Source organism: Falco biarmicus, chromosome 4 (genome assembly GCF_023638135.1).
Source record: "Falco biarmicus isolate bFalBia1 chromosome 4, bFalBia1.pri, whole genome shotgun sequence".
NCBI lineage: Eukaryota > Metazoa > Chordata > Aves > Falconiformes > Falconidae > Falco > Falco biarmicus.
The window spans coordinates 30998157-31010779 of NC_079291.1; the positions used below are offsets into that span (position 1 = coordinate 30998157).

The 12623-nt window shown below is 35.3% G+C and overlaps 1 protein-coding gene across 1 annotated transcript in view; it reads left to right on the forward strand.

Moving 5' to 3' along the window:
- AGMO (alkylglycerol monooxygenase) overlaps positions 1-12623 on the forward strand; it is a 192017-nt gene that overhangs the window by 93216 nt on the left and 86178 nt on the right. Inside the window, exons 6-10 of the mRNA XM_056336837.1 lie at positions 3461-3527; positions 5109-5174; positions 5279-5358; positions 6541-6675; positions 7161-7277. Of these exons, the coding sequence (XP_056192812.1) occupies positions 3461-3527; positions 5109-5174; positions 5279-5358; positions 6541-6675; positions 7161-7277 (465 nt within the window). The remainder of the gene's footprint in view (positions 1-3460; positions 3528-5108; positions 5175-5278; positions 5359-6540; positions 6676-7160; positions 7278-12623) is intronic.

Here is a 12623-nt window from a genome sequence, read left to right on the forward strand (position 1 = left end):
ATTTTGAATATAAAGCTATTTTAAGCTGAAAATGCTTTGCTGTCTTGAATGGCTGAGACCTAGCAGTGTATATGCTCTGGTGACTGGTTGCAACTGCAGTGTAAGCCTGGTTACTGCTACTGTGAACACTTAGGAGCTCCTTTGCAATTGCTGTTCTCCAAGGAAAATGTCTTGACACAGGGAAGGCACAGAAGTGAGGGCAGATTGACAGCTGAAAGGTAGATGGAGTACCTGCCACTGTCTTTCTCCTCTCCATTGCCTGTTAGGCATTCTTTTGAACATCAGCTGTTGTTACACCACATTAAATTTTGTTACAAGTCATTCCCTACAAACTTCATTCCTTTCCCTGATTGCAGTAAATTCCTGTCAGCTTGACATGACAGGTTCAGAATCATGCCTGGCAAAAAAATGTCTTACTATCCTAGCCCTGACAATTTACTTTGGTGAAAGATCTGCTTATAGGAGTTTTGCCCCAGTAAAATGGCAGAATATTGAAGAAATCAACAAAACTAATAATAATAATAATAATAATAATAATGATGATTATGATAATAATAATAATATGTTCTTTGCCATGTGGTGCTGCAGGAGCCTTCAAAATTTGGCTTTCCAGAGGTGATATGCTTCTGTTTGTTGGAATGATATATGCATATATTTATGAAATACACATTTAAAAAATATTGATAACATTTTTGGCACCAAAAGTTTTCGTCTGACAACAGTTTTTTTCTGTTTTAGAAATGTGCTAAATACATAAACTTACTGATAGAAAAGGAAGTTTCTAGAAATAGCACCCTTTACCATTTTGAATATCTGGTGAAAAAATAGTTTTGGTGTGTTTTAGCCAAAGTGTTGATTTATGGATTGCTAATTTCAGCATGTTGGATTTTCGCTTGGTCAGGTACAGAGTTCTTTACCACCTCTGAGTTTAAAAGTCATGTGGTTATAATTGTTATCTCAGATGATGTTTCCATCGACGTATGGCTAGTATGACTGCAATGGAGGTAACCTTGGCTGAAGAACTAATTGAAGTAGGCTCAGGCATCAATCACTGATTATGCTGCAGAAAACATATTTTAGTAGATTTGTAAATGTCATCACCCCCCCAAAAAAACTATTTTAAAGGATGAGAGGTTTCATTTTCCAAAGAAAATACTTTCTCTAGGATTAGTCAGAAGTATTTATTTAAAATTTTACATAAATTCCTGAGGTCCTTAGGGAGCCCCAAGAGACAAAGCTCTACTTTAGCATATTGATGTATTATATAGACTTTGAAATGGATGAATTTTAAATATTAATTTAATCAGTTGGATATTGAAAAATTGAAGGCATTCATTCTGAGGCCATTTTATTATAATCCACCTGTAGGCTAAAAGTGAATACTGCTGTTCCTAGTGATTCCCTTCTCTCCTAGTGCAGTTTTGGTTTATTTTCATTAAAAAAATTCAAATATTGAGCTAAAAATAGACTAAAACCAAGGGGATCAAAGTTAGGTGTGGTCTATTAGTAGGTCTAATAGATAAATCACTGCTCTTTCAGGTACTGGGCTGCAGTTCAAGACATTTGACTTCGATTAAATTAATTTAGTGGTCACATCTCACATATCTTAAAACAATGAAATTTTCTGCTTGAGAAAGGTGGGAAATGAAGCTAGTATGAATGATGAACCGTTTCTCACCTTTAGGTGGTCTTTTCAGACTTGAACATATTTTGAAGCAGAACTGAGAAATAGAAGTGTTCCTACTTATGTTGTCCTTGGCTTCTGAGTTAAACAAAACAAAACAAACTTGTCCCAGTATTCTGCTTTTCCAGTCAAGTGTGTGCAGGATTATGAGACAGATGCTCCAAATGTTACAGTTCTCTTTATCTGAAGAATTTTCTCATTTCTATACTTGTTTAATTACAGAAATGCTGTATTTAACATATTAAGTAGAAACTCTTAGCTGTTGTTAAAGAAAAAAAATGAACTTTTTTTTAATTCCTTTTATTGTAGTATTTGCCTGATTAATGAAAATTTAAGTTCATCTGAAGAATGTCCAGCATCTACTTTTTGAGTCCAGATCTACTTTTACTTGCACAAGTCTGAATTAAAAAGAAATAGACCTGGCATATTTTAGGACTTCATTCTGTAAACCTTAAATTAACAAATAGCCTCGTATGTTTAGTTATTTATGTGAATAGGCTTGCTCTTATGAGTAATGACTTTCTGCCTGTCTACTGAATGTGTTGTTTGCCAATATTATCTCTACTACAATATTGCAGATCACCCATTTTGGCAGTATAAGTATTAAATTTACTAATTGACTTCTGTAAAAGACAAAGTTACATGTTCTGGGTTTTGTTTCTTAAGGTCTAAGCATTTTTATTTAGCTGTTCTCCCCACCCCCTTCCTTTTAATTGCAAGATACTATGGTCATTATCAGACATGGTGAATGGATACCATTTTAGGATACATTTTGACCAGAAATTCTTTTTGGCCACCCAGTGATTGCATCTATTTGTCATTGATGTTTTTGTGTTTGTGATTAAGCAATGGCTGCTCTATCTGGATATCCACACACTTCTGCTGAGCTAACAACTAAAGCACATTTGAAGTTAGTGCTGCCTTTCCTCTGGCTTCACAACATAGGAGAGTATCTAATTTAGCATAAACCCCGCTGATACAAAATTAATTAGCATTTTCTGACAAAGTTTGAATTATTAGGGTAAGTTTATAGAAATCAGCACTTTATGTCATTTTTGGTCTAGTACTAAAATGATGAAGGCTGGATTTTCTGTACTGGTGAATCATTGCCTTAGATCACAGCTCCACTATGAATTTATGCTAATCTACTTTCTTTTAATGCCTCTGACTCATGCTGGTGTATTTGTGACCATACGTTGGATCAGATTCAGGAACTGATCCAGTTAAACTAATTTAGAAAAACAAAACAAAATTAGGTTTAACTTGCATCAGTTCCCTAATCAGGTTTGTTGTGTTACTGCGTTTGTGCTGGAGTAGAAGGGTATTGCTAGAAGGAACAAGCAATCAAAGGGACTGAAGGAGGAAGGCATACTTATTTCTGCATTAGTGCCAGTCATTTGTTGATGTAAAGATTTCACGTAACTGGGATCTTAGAATTACACTGGATCCCAAGCAGTGCCGATGGATGTGGGTAAAAAAATGTGACTGAAATAATCTGTACAGATTCACACTAAAAATAAAAATAAGAAGAAAATGTGCTGCTGGATCAAAAAAAGAAATATATCTTTTAACTTGCATTTTACTAAATTTCATTTTTTCATGAAAATTCTTGTAATATAGTGAAATGGTTCTAGCAAAGAAATTGCATTCTTTTCTTTTTATGCAGTTCTCCTTAAGGTGAACATCCTCTTCATGCATTTCCTCCACCTCTGTTCCCTCTTCCTTTTTTATTTTATACAATGTTTTCAAATTCATTGAAACACTACTTTTTTTAAGGTTATCACCAGCCTTGGGCCTCTGGAGTGGATTCTTAATACTCCCAGTCATCACAGAGTTCATCATGGTAAGCTAAAAGTGTAACCTCTTATTCCTCAGTGTATTTTTTCTCATGATCATTATGTGTATAATAATAATAAAGTACTAAAAGTGTATCGTAAAATTAGTTTTACAGAAATATTTTAATTTTGATCATTACTTCAAAAATAGTCCTTGTTCAGTTAGAAATTTTACAGTATTTTAAAAAACTTCTTTATAATTTGCATTGAATTTTAACTTTTTTAATGTTTATGTTTCAGACTAATTATTGAGCAGAAATTAATCCGGGATAACATAAAATAATTTGAAGACTTTGAGCAAAACGATTCTATGTTTGTAAACATGAAAAGTGATAGAAAAATATTTTACCCTTCCCTGACTACTAAAACATCATCAATTTGTCAATCACTACGATGCTTTAGCATTCAAATTCAGGGACTGAAACTGTGAAAAAACATGGTTACTTTCTGGAAGAAGTTCTAGAAGAACAACTGTTTTAGAGGAATTTGGTTTCAAATGTCTGAATTATTGAAAAATCTCACTTAACACAAATCCATTATGATTGACTTTTCATCCATAGAGGCATTCAATACTATACTACATATGTAAATCTGATTAATAACTATATGACAGGCTGAAAAATATCATGAACATATCTGAGTAATAAAGTGGATTCCATAGATGCCCTTGGCTCCTCCAGCATGCAGAGATAACAAGTAAAAAAATAATAGGGGAATAGAAGAACAAAATAATTTGAAACAGACTCAAATGCAGTTGTTACAGAGGATGTTATTAATATTTATTATATCCTTCATGTGTAAAGTGTTTATGGCACTGTGTAGACTTTTTAAAAAGGCTGTGGTGCTGTGAGTGTCTAATCCTTAAAATTTGCACAAGTATTGGTAATCCTGGAGGGAGACACTCTGCTCTTATTTGCTTTGCTGTAAATCCAAACTAATCCTCTGATCCTGATTGGAGTTAAGCAGTATCACTCTGGAGCCGATCAGGTGTTGTACAGTCGCTCCAGACAATCTCCACAAACTTGAGGACATGTGATCAATTTTTCTTTGGTCATAGTTTTGATAGGACAACTTATATACAAAGATATTCCCTAGAAAACAGGAGGATCACCTTTCCTTTAATAATAATGAAAGCAGGATCAGACATATGGCATAGAAGATAGGGGCAGCTGAAAGCCATTAATGATTATGTATAAATGTATTTAGCATATATTTTCTTAGATATAAACTGGTGAAATGATTTTTTGTTTGCTTTTTAGTTTGTCTATAAATCTATTTTGAATTTAATTTAGTCTCCAAATGAATATATTTGTTTAACAGAAATTTTGGTTATGAACATTTGTTTTGTATGTTGAATCTGAGTAGAAAGAGATCAATAAGCCTAGTAAGAAAAAAGAAATTTTGTAGATGCATAAGGAGTGGTGGGTTAGCAACCTTCTAAAATTATTTTTAGACTTTAAATTGATGGTAATTATGATTTCCCTTTGAGATTATAAATTGATGCTAATGATGAAGATTTCCCTTTGTAATTCAGTTGCATGTATTCTTATACATGCAATTACTGGTCTCATAAATGATTTTTATTATAGGTAGAAATCCTTACTGCATTGACAAAAATTATGGAGGCACACTTATTATTTGGGACAGGATATTTGGTAAGTTGAAAAAACCTACTGTCTCTCTTGTCTAGTTAGTGTGTCACGAATATGTATGCTCTTGAATTTGATTGTTGGTTGTTCTTTTTTTCTTCTTCCATCAGGAACATTTGAGGCAGAAGATGCAAAAGTTGTATATGGCTTAACACATCCAGTCAATTCATTCAATCCCATCATGCTTCAGGTGCTATACTTTGTATCACCAACTCTGGTATCTACAACAGGCACTCAAATTCAAAAAAAACTCCTCTCTTGGGCATGATTGAGGCCATCCTTGCATTGCTGCACAGTCAATTAAATTATCTACAATTTCTTCAGTGTTTCATTACAAAACAATTATTTCTACTCACTGCATTGAGCACGTGCAGGGCTTACAGCCATCATGAAAATACAGCACAGTAAAATTAACTAATTACAATGGCAATATAATAGGCCATGGACTGAATTGTGTCCATTTTGCCATATGCAGAGCAGTATGCAGTGAAACACAGACAAAAATATATATTTCATCTGTTTGTCTTCTCTAAAGATTGCTGTTTCATCAATAATCCCATGGTGTAATATCTTATCTGTTTTTATCACTTCTGCATATTTGCTCTTCAAGGTACTCCAGAATGATTTGTGTTGACAGTATTATATATCAGCTATCATGGTTTCAACAAAAACCTCCAGAACAGGTTGAATATAGTTGTTTGTTTTTGGTTTTTTTTTTAAAAAAAAGGAAAAAAGAAAAGAAGAAAAGAAGAAGACAAAAAAAGAAGAAAAAGTACTTAGTGCAGTACTTGGATTTATTGGTTCAGGCTTCACTTAAAATGGATAAAAATTCTCTGTAAAAACCTCAGGGACTGAGGAGTATTGAAGTCCCTGTTCACTTTTCATGACTTTTCACCCAAGGAGGCATCTCAAAGAATGAAAAATTCTATCTGCAGGGGTGTCTGGGCTGGAAACTGGAAGGATGGCCACAGCCTGTGCAATTATATCCATGCCAGTCGGATAAGTAATTTAGTTATTTGAATGTGTGTCATGTCAAGGTGCCAGTAACCACATTTTAGTTTAAAACTACCATAAATACAGCTATACAATATACTGTTAAATGCTCTGGATTGATTACAGGAGAGATAGATTTTCCTCTGGGCAGAAGTCATTGTAATCCTCACTATAAACCAAGGGCTTGATATGGCTCCTGCCTATTTTAGTCAGGTTTTCTGAACTTCTGACTGTCTTCATCTATTCCTAATTTATTCTCTTCAGAGACTTTGAAAAATTATTTACTTGAGAGCTAAAACTGAATAACATACAATGTTTTACTAAGTTTTATTTTACTAACAATGAAAAATTACTTGCTGTTTTTTTGGGTATTTTTCAGTTACGTCCCTTGGCTCATATTTGGAACACATTTTGGGCCACACCTGGATTCTGCAGTAAGCTTTCTGTCATATTTAAAGGGCCAGGCTGGGGACCAGGCAAACCTAGACTTGGCCTTCCTGAGGAAATCCCAGTGGTAAATAGAACTTTACAGGCTTTCAGTTTTGTGTAATTTACTTGGACCTCTTTATGCTACTGGATCAATGTTAAAAACTCTACACATGCTATTTTAAATTAGCAAATTAGCAGTCATAAAGCATAGGGGAAGATGAAATGGAAACAGAAACTGAAGGAAATTAATGTTTTAGCTAGATTTTTTTCTTTTAATTTGAAGGAAAAAATATTTTTTATGTATCTTTTCATTATTCATTTCCTGAAGAGATTTTCAAAATTGTTCTATAGAATATTGTAATTTCTCTTTTTCCTTTACACACACACACTCTCTCTCTCTCTCTCACTTCAAACTCTTTCTCACACTAGATAGCAGATAAATTTGGTAGTAGATTATCTTGTGTAGCTACCTATGTTCCTTAATCTTTTTCTATGTTTGGAAGTATAAAGAATACTAAGGAATAACAGGTTGGAGCAGGTTACTGTTGAAGGCTGTTTTGCTTCATACAGATCACTGGAAAAGAAGTTCCCTTCAATCCAAGTGTACCAGCTTATCTCAATTGCTATGCAGTTGTACATTTTGCTGTAATAGTGGACTTCTATACTGAACTTCTTGCTACTGTGACTGTAAGTAATTCCTGTCTTTATGAAATAGCATCTGATGCTAACAGGAACATGACAACAACATGTTTAAATAATAAACCATTGAGTAAGGCTCTACAGCCTGACTCATATCTCATTTAAACTATTACAATAGTAATTTAATTCTGTAAAAAGTATCAATGTAAATGGCTAATCATATAATTATGTGATATTAAACACATAATGTTTGATATTACTAAACAATATTAAATAGCATATTAATTATTTAAAGATGAATATGCTTAAGTTAAGCAATGAAATTAAATCCGAATGTTCCATAGACGACGTATGTGTCTGCTTCAGTTTTTAGGACCTCATATCTCAGACCTGAAACTTTGTAGGTTTTACGATGTCAAGGTTGGCCATATTGTTAGATGCCAATAATGCCCAAGCTTTATAAGGAAGATTGCAAAGGTCTTACAGTGCTTGCAGGTGGGAAGCTTGGTGTCAGAACTTGACAGAGCTGGAGGAGCACAAACTTAGGGCAAAGCCTTCTTCCATTCTCAAAAATATAGCAGCACTGAAAGAAATATAGCAAGGAGAGGCACGTATTTACCACCTCGTGTTTAGACTGATGGGATCTCCCTGGTAACATGATGTGTGTCCTCTGTGGGTACTTGGCAGTCTCTGAAGGTGAACTACAAGGCCATCTCCACCTACAAGAAGTGAGAGATTAACTGCTTCCATGGATTCACACCCTTCCAGCCTCCTTTTCATTCTTGTTTCCTCGACAACTCTTTCTACTTTACTAAAGCTAAAATCTAGTTATGAAGTGTAATTTTAATGCATCTAATATTCCCACAAATCAGTCAAAGACCTATCAAAATGGAAGAAAAGTCTCAATTTGATGAAATGTGCTTTTGCTGCCTTCTAAACCCTTTCTAAGACCTCCTGGGTTAAAGAGCAGTCTTGGGGTGTGTGTGTGTGCGTTATCCACGTTGCCACAGGCCTGCTGTCAGGGTGCCAGGGGCCCTGCTGGGTTCTTCAGCCTCCACCTGCCTGTGAACCTGTGATGTCCTGCCATGCTCACCCAGCGATCTGACCCTTGGCCAGCAGTGGTTACTGTCCCCTGCCCACCATGATGGATGTTGCGGGACAGCACCCTTCCTGCTGGGGCCATTGTCCTGTCCACAGGCTGCCACTGGCCCCCTGCCCCTTCCTCAGGAGCAGCCCCTCTCGCTGCACCCCGATGCCTTTGCCCATGACCAACGTGTCTGAGTCCAGCCAAGACACAGATGTCTAGAAATAAGTTTCTTTTGTGTACCTGAATGTGTCTATCTGTGAAGGATTCCAGAGGATTGCTAAGCTATTTCAAAGCTGTCAGAAATCTAGTCGGAATTTTGCCATTTTGGTCTTCCGACTTGGACTTCCCTTTCACATCCCAGGGCAAGAAGGGCAGGAGAGGGACTCTGCCTGCAATAATATCTTGGGATATGTGGCAGCAGGCCTATATCAGCTCTGACAGCTCTGCATATAATAGCTGATAACAGCCCTTTTTTTTCACATTTGTTGTTAGATGTATTCTGAGTAGCCCATCAGACTAGTAGAGTGATACAATTTTTGAGAAGAGTTTAAAGGGTAAGTATTTTATGTAGAATTCCTGATATAATATAAAAGCTACCTAGGGCATACTGGTCTGATTAAGTTACTCTACACAGTGTTCACCTCTATAAAGGGTCACACTGCAACAGCAGGGAATTCAGAGATTACTAAATCATCTGAGGCTTAGTCTATTCTAAGTAATTTCTGAGGACAGGAAATTAAGCCAAAGGTAAGGGTAAATACTGCCAATGTATACAAGATATACAGTATAAATTATTGCCAATGTTCTTATACTGAGAAAAGCCTCTGCAAGATTTTCCGGATATGCTTCTAGATTCCCACATACCAGAAGAAAGTCATATTTGCATAGGGATCAAACTGTGGTTTTTTTAAGTTGGTTGTTTTTTTGGTTTTTTACTTTGTTGCTGTTGCTTTTAGTGGCAAGAAGTAAGGAGTCTGCTCATGAGTTTTTTCCTATTTTATTCTTTTCTCTTTTTGCCTTTTTCTGGTCAAGGAAGGAAAAATGAGTGATCCGAATTGTTTTCTCTGCTGATAACTGCAGCTGTTTAAGAATAAGTAATAAGGGAATGTGAGAAATGCACCTGAGCTCCAGATGATCATTAAATTCTTTCAGTCATGGAGGAAAAATCTTGAAGATCCACCATTTATGAACTTCTTATAGAAAAACAACCAGAAAATTCTCTGCAAAAAATTGCAGGGTGATAAGGTAGTAAGGATAAGAAGTAGAGCACAGGGGACTAGAAGCACCTCATCTCAGGGCATAAACCTCAGCGTGGGCGTAGAAAGTGCTGGTCCCAAGGCAGAGTTCCAGCATTGCTCTGCAGTACAGTGGGGAAGCTGTCATGAGAAGGAAGCTTGTGTATGAGTAACTTTACTTGGCAAAAGTCTTTCTTCAATATCAGTTTTCCACTACCCTGAGTTATGAAATGTCTATGGATACAACTGGAACTTTCTGTCTGGCTATGAATTATGTCATAACTGTGGCATAGCTCCATAAATGGAGAAAGCTAACTGTTTTCCTCATTTTTAGGTATAAGTTCCATTTCATAATAGCCATAAGACACAGCACACAGCTATTGCATTTCTCAAGTGATTACAGTTGCTCAGTGTTTAGTCTCAAGCTCCGCAGAAGTGTTAAATTTCTCTATCCATAAAGAGCAACCATATACCTTCAGTCTGAATGACCTGTATTTAACTTCAAAAAGAGGAAAACAAGAAAGAACAAATACATATTTTCCACAGAAGAGAGTGTACAGTGGTTATTTTCTATATAGCGATCTGCGCTACATCCAGAGAACAAAAATTACTTCTGAGCTCTGCACATCTAGATCTGATCCAAAGCTCATTGAAAAAATGGGATTTGGATCAGTCCCACAGAGAGTGCTAGGAGTGTAAAACTGCAGTACGTTCAAAGCAAAAATCTCATAGCTCCAGAACTGCATGTGTCACATAAATCAAAGTGAAGTTTACCTTAAACACATTTTGCAGTGTCTTTTTTATTGTTGATAGATACCGTAACATTTGCTGTGCTTATAATGCTAGGAATATGCAAGCAGTTTCAGTTACATGAAAAGTAATAAGGGTTAAGGTAGATTTCTTGAAAGCTGAGAACACAAGTAGTACATCCATTCAGTAGGATATCACCAAGTACTGTATATGGAATATCGCTAAGAATGTACAATTTTTTTTTTAGGAATTCTAAGTTAAAATAAATTCATACAGACAAGGACACCTAACAGTACAGATTTCATAGCACTGTGTTAGCATTCTTCATTTGAATATCAAAAGTGTCTGATATATGACAGCAGGGCATCTACTAACTTAAAAAAACATGCTGATACCATGCCTAGCAGTTCTCTTGAAACACTGAACACATCAGGATGAGAAAATGCATCCATGTTATTCTTCAAAAGGAATAAAACAACCTGACATCTTTGAAATATAAAACTCAGTTTGGAATATTTGAATGTTTATGTAAATGCATATTTGGAATAACGCATTTTCTTTGTTAAAATGAGCTATTTTTTATTACTAAAAATCCCATAAAATAATTATGGTATTCTATTGATTATAAAGCCATGTAAACTTCTTCCCAAATTCTATAACCCCCACACACCTTTTTTTTTTAAGGCTCCAAGGTATTTTTAAAGCTTTCAATGAAGTCAAAATCCAACAGAAATATTTTTTTCTGTTTGATTGCAGCCAATAATCACATTGCAAAGTTGTGGCTGTCTTGTAATTGGGGAACCTGCTGTGGTCCCACAGGCTTCTTTGTTTATACAAATACTCCAGTATATAAATACTCATTTATTTTATATATACATCCATGCATATTATATTTAAGTGGAACAAGGATGCTAGCACTAATGAAGGTGTAAAAGACACGTTCTTTTCACACTGTAACTTGTGTATGTAGATTTAATATATGATGTTTAGTTTAGTGATATAACGCACTGACTATTTTGTTGATTTTGGTAGAGGATTGCCTAGAAAATGGATGCCTTAGCTGCCAGCATCCACTTCATAGGGCGATACGTGTTTGAAAGTAAATAAAAGAATTGAGGCAGCATGTAACTATACCACTGGAGCTGTAAAGAGAAAGTTATGGAAGCAAACTAATAATGCTAAAATTTATGCTACGTGGCTGGTTTTCTAAAAGCTGTTCTTCCCAAATGGTACCATACTGTATTTCACTGCAAGTTTCTTGATAGTCCTTGACTAGGAACACAAATAAGGGAGCACATTTTATTTTGCTGTATGCAAATGTTGTGTACGTATCTACAGTGAACGGTAACTTACACCTTCTATCTTCATGCTTCCAAGTAAGGCTTTATGCCTCACCCTTCATCACTCCAGAAAGCTGAAGACTTGGAAAGTGGGATGCTGCAACACTATTCAGGCATTATAGTGCCATGCATTTGGGTGAATCCGATGATAGTGCCAGTTTGCAATGAACTGTGTTCTGCAGGTTGCGCTTTAGAGTCCTCCAGTCCTTCACATTCTGGGCCACAGATGCTAGTGGACCATATGAAGTTTTACAAACAGCTAGTACTCAAAATGTTATGGTTCAAGTAGGAGAGCGTCTGAAGTGAAGTGGAAATTGGCCTGAAAAACAGAATCTGTAAAATATGATTATGCTTGGCTTAGGTAGTTATTATGCCAAAGAACCTCGTATAGCATTTTAACCATTTAAAGATAAAGGCTTGTTTACATTTGAGTTTGATTTTTCTAAATTATAAGGTTGCTTCAGTTCTTCTGATTTACTAACTTACATTAAAATGTATCCCTATTCCATTTTTATTTATTTTTTTTTTACTGGAAACCTGTGTTTAAAACTGAACTGCAACTCACTCAATAATTTCCTTTCAAGTTCTTAATCTATACTTCTTTCTTCTGTGGTTAGATAAATGTGGACAGTTAAATGATAACTCCAGGATCCAGTTTTGCACATCTTAGAGAAGATGTTTAAGAGAAATTTGCAGGGTCACACTCCAAATTCTTGTATTCAGTCCTTTCTTTCCTTGTGGAGAGGAAGCTGCAGTCTGAATTACAATATTAGTTCCTCTAATACAAATTAGTTCCTCTAATATCAAGCTTATCATTATTTAAATGTCAATCAACAGAACAACAATAATAAAAATTGTTATTGTTTCCTGAAAATATATTAAAAGAGAATTTTTTATATTTTCTTCCATCTTCTAGAAAGAGCAGCTGAAATATATCTTTAAGCAAAGAAAAAAAAAAAAAGTAGAAGTTATGAGAGAAAAC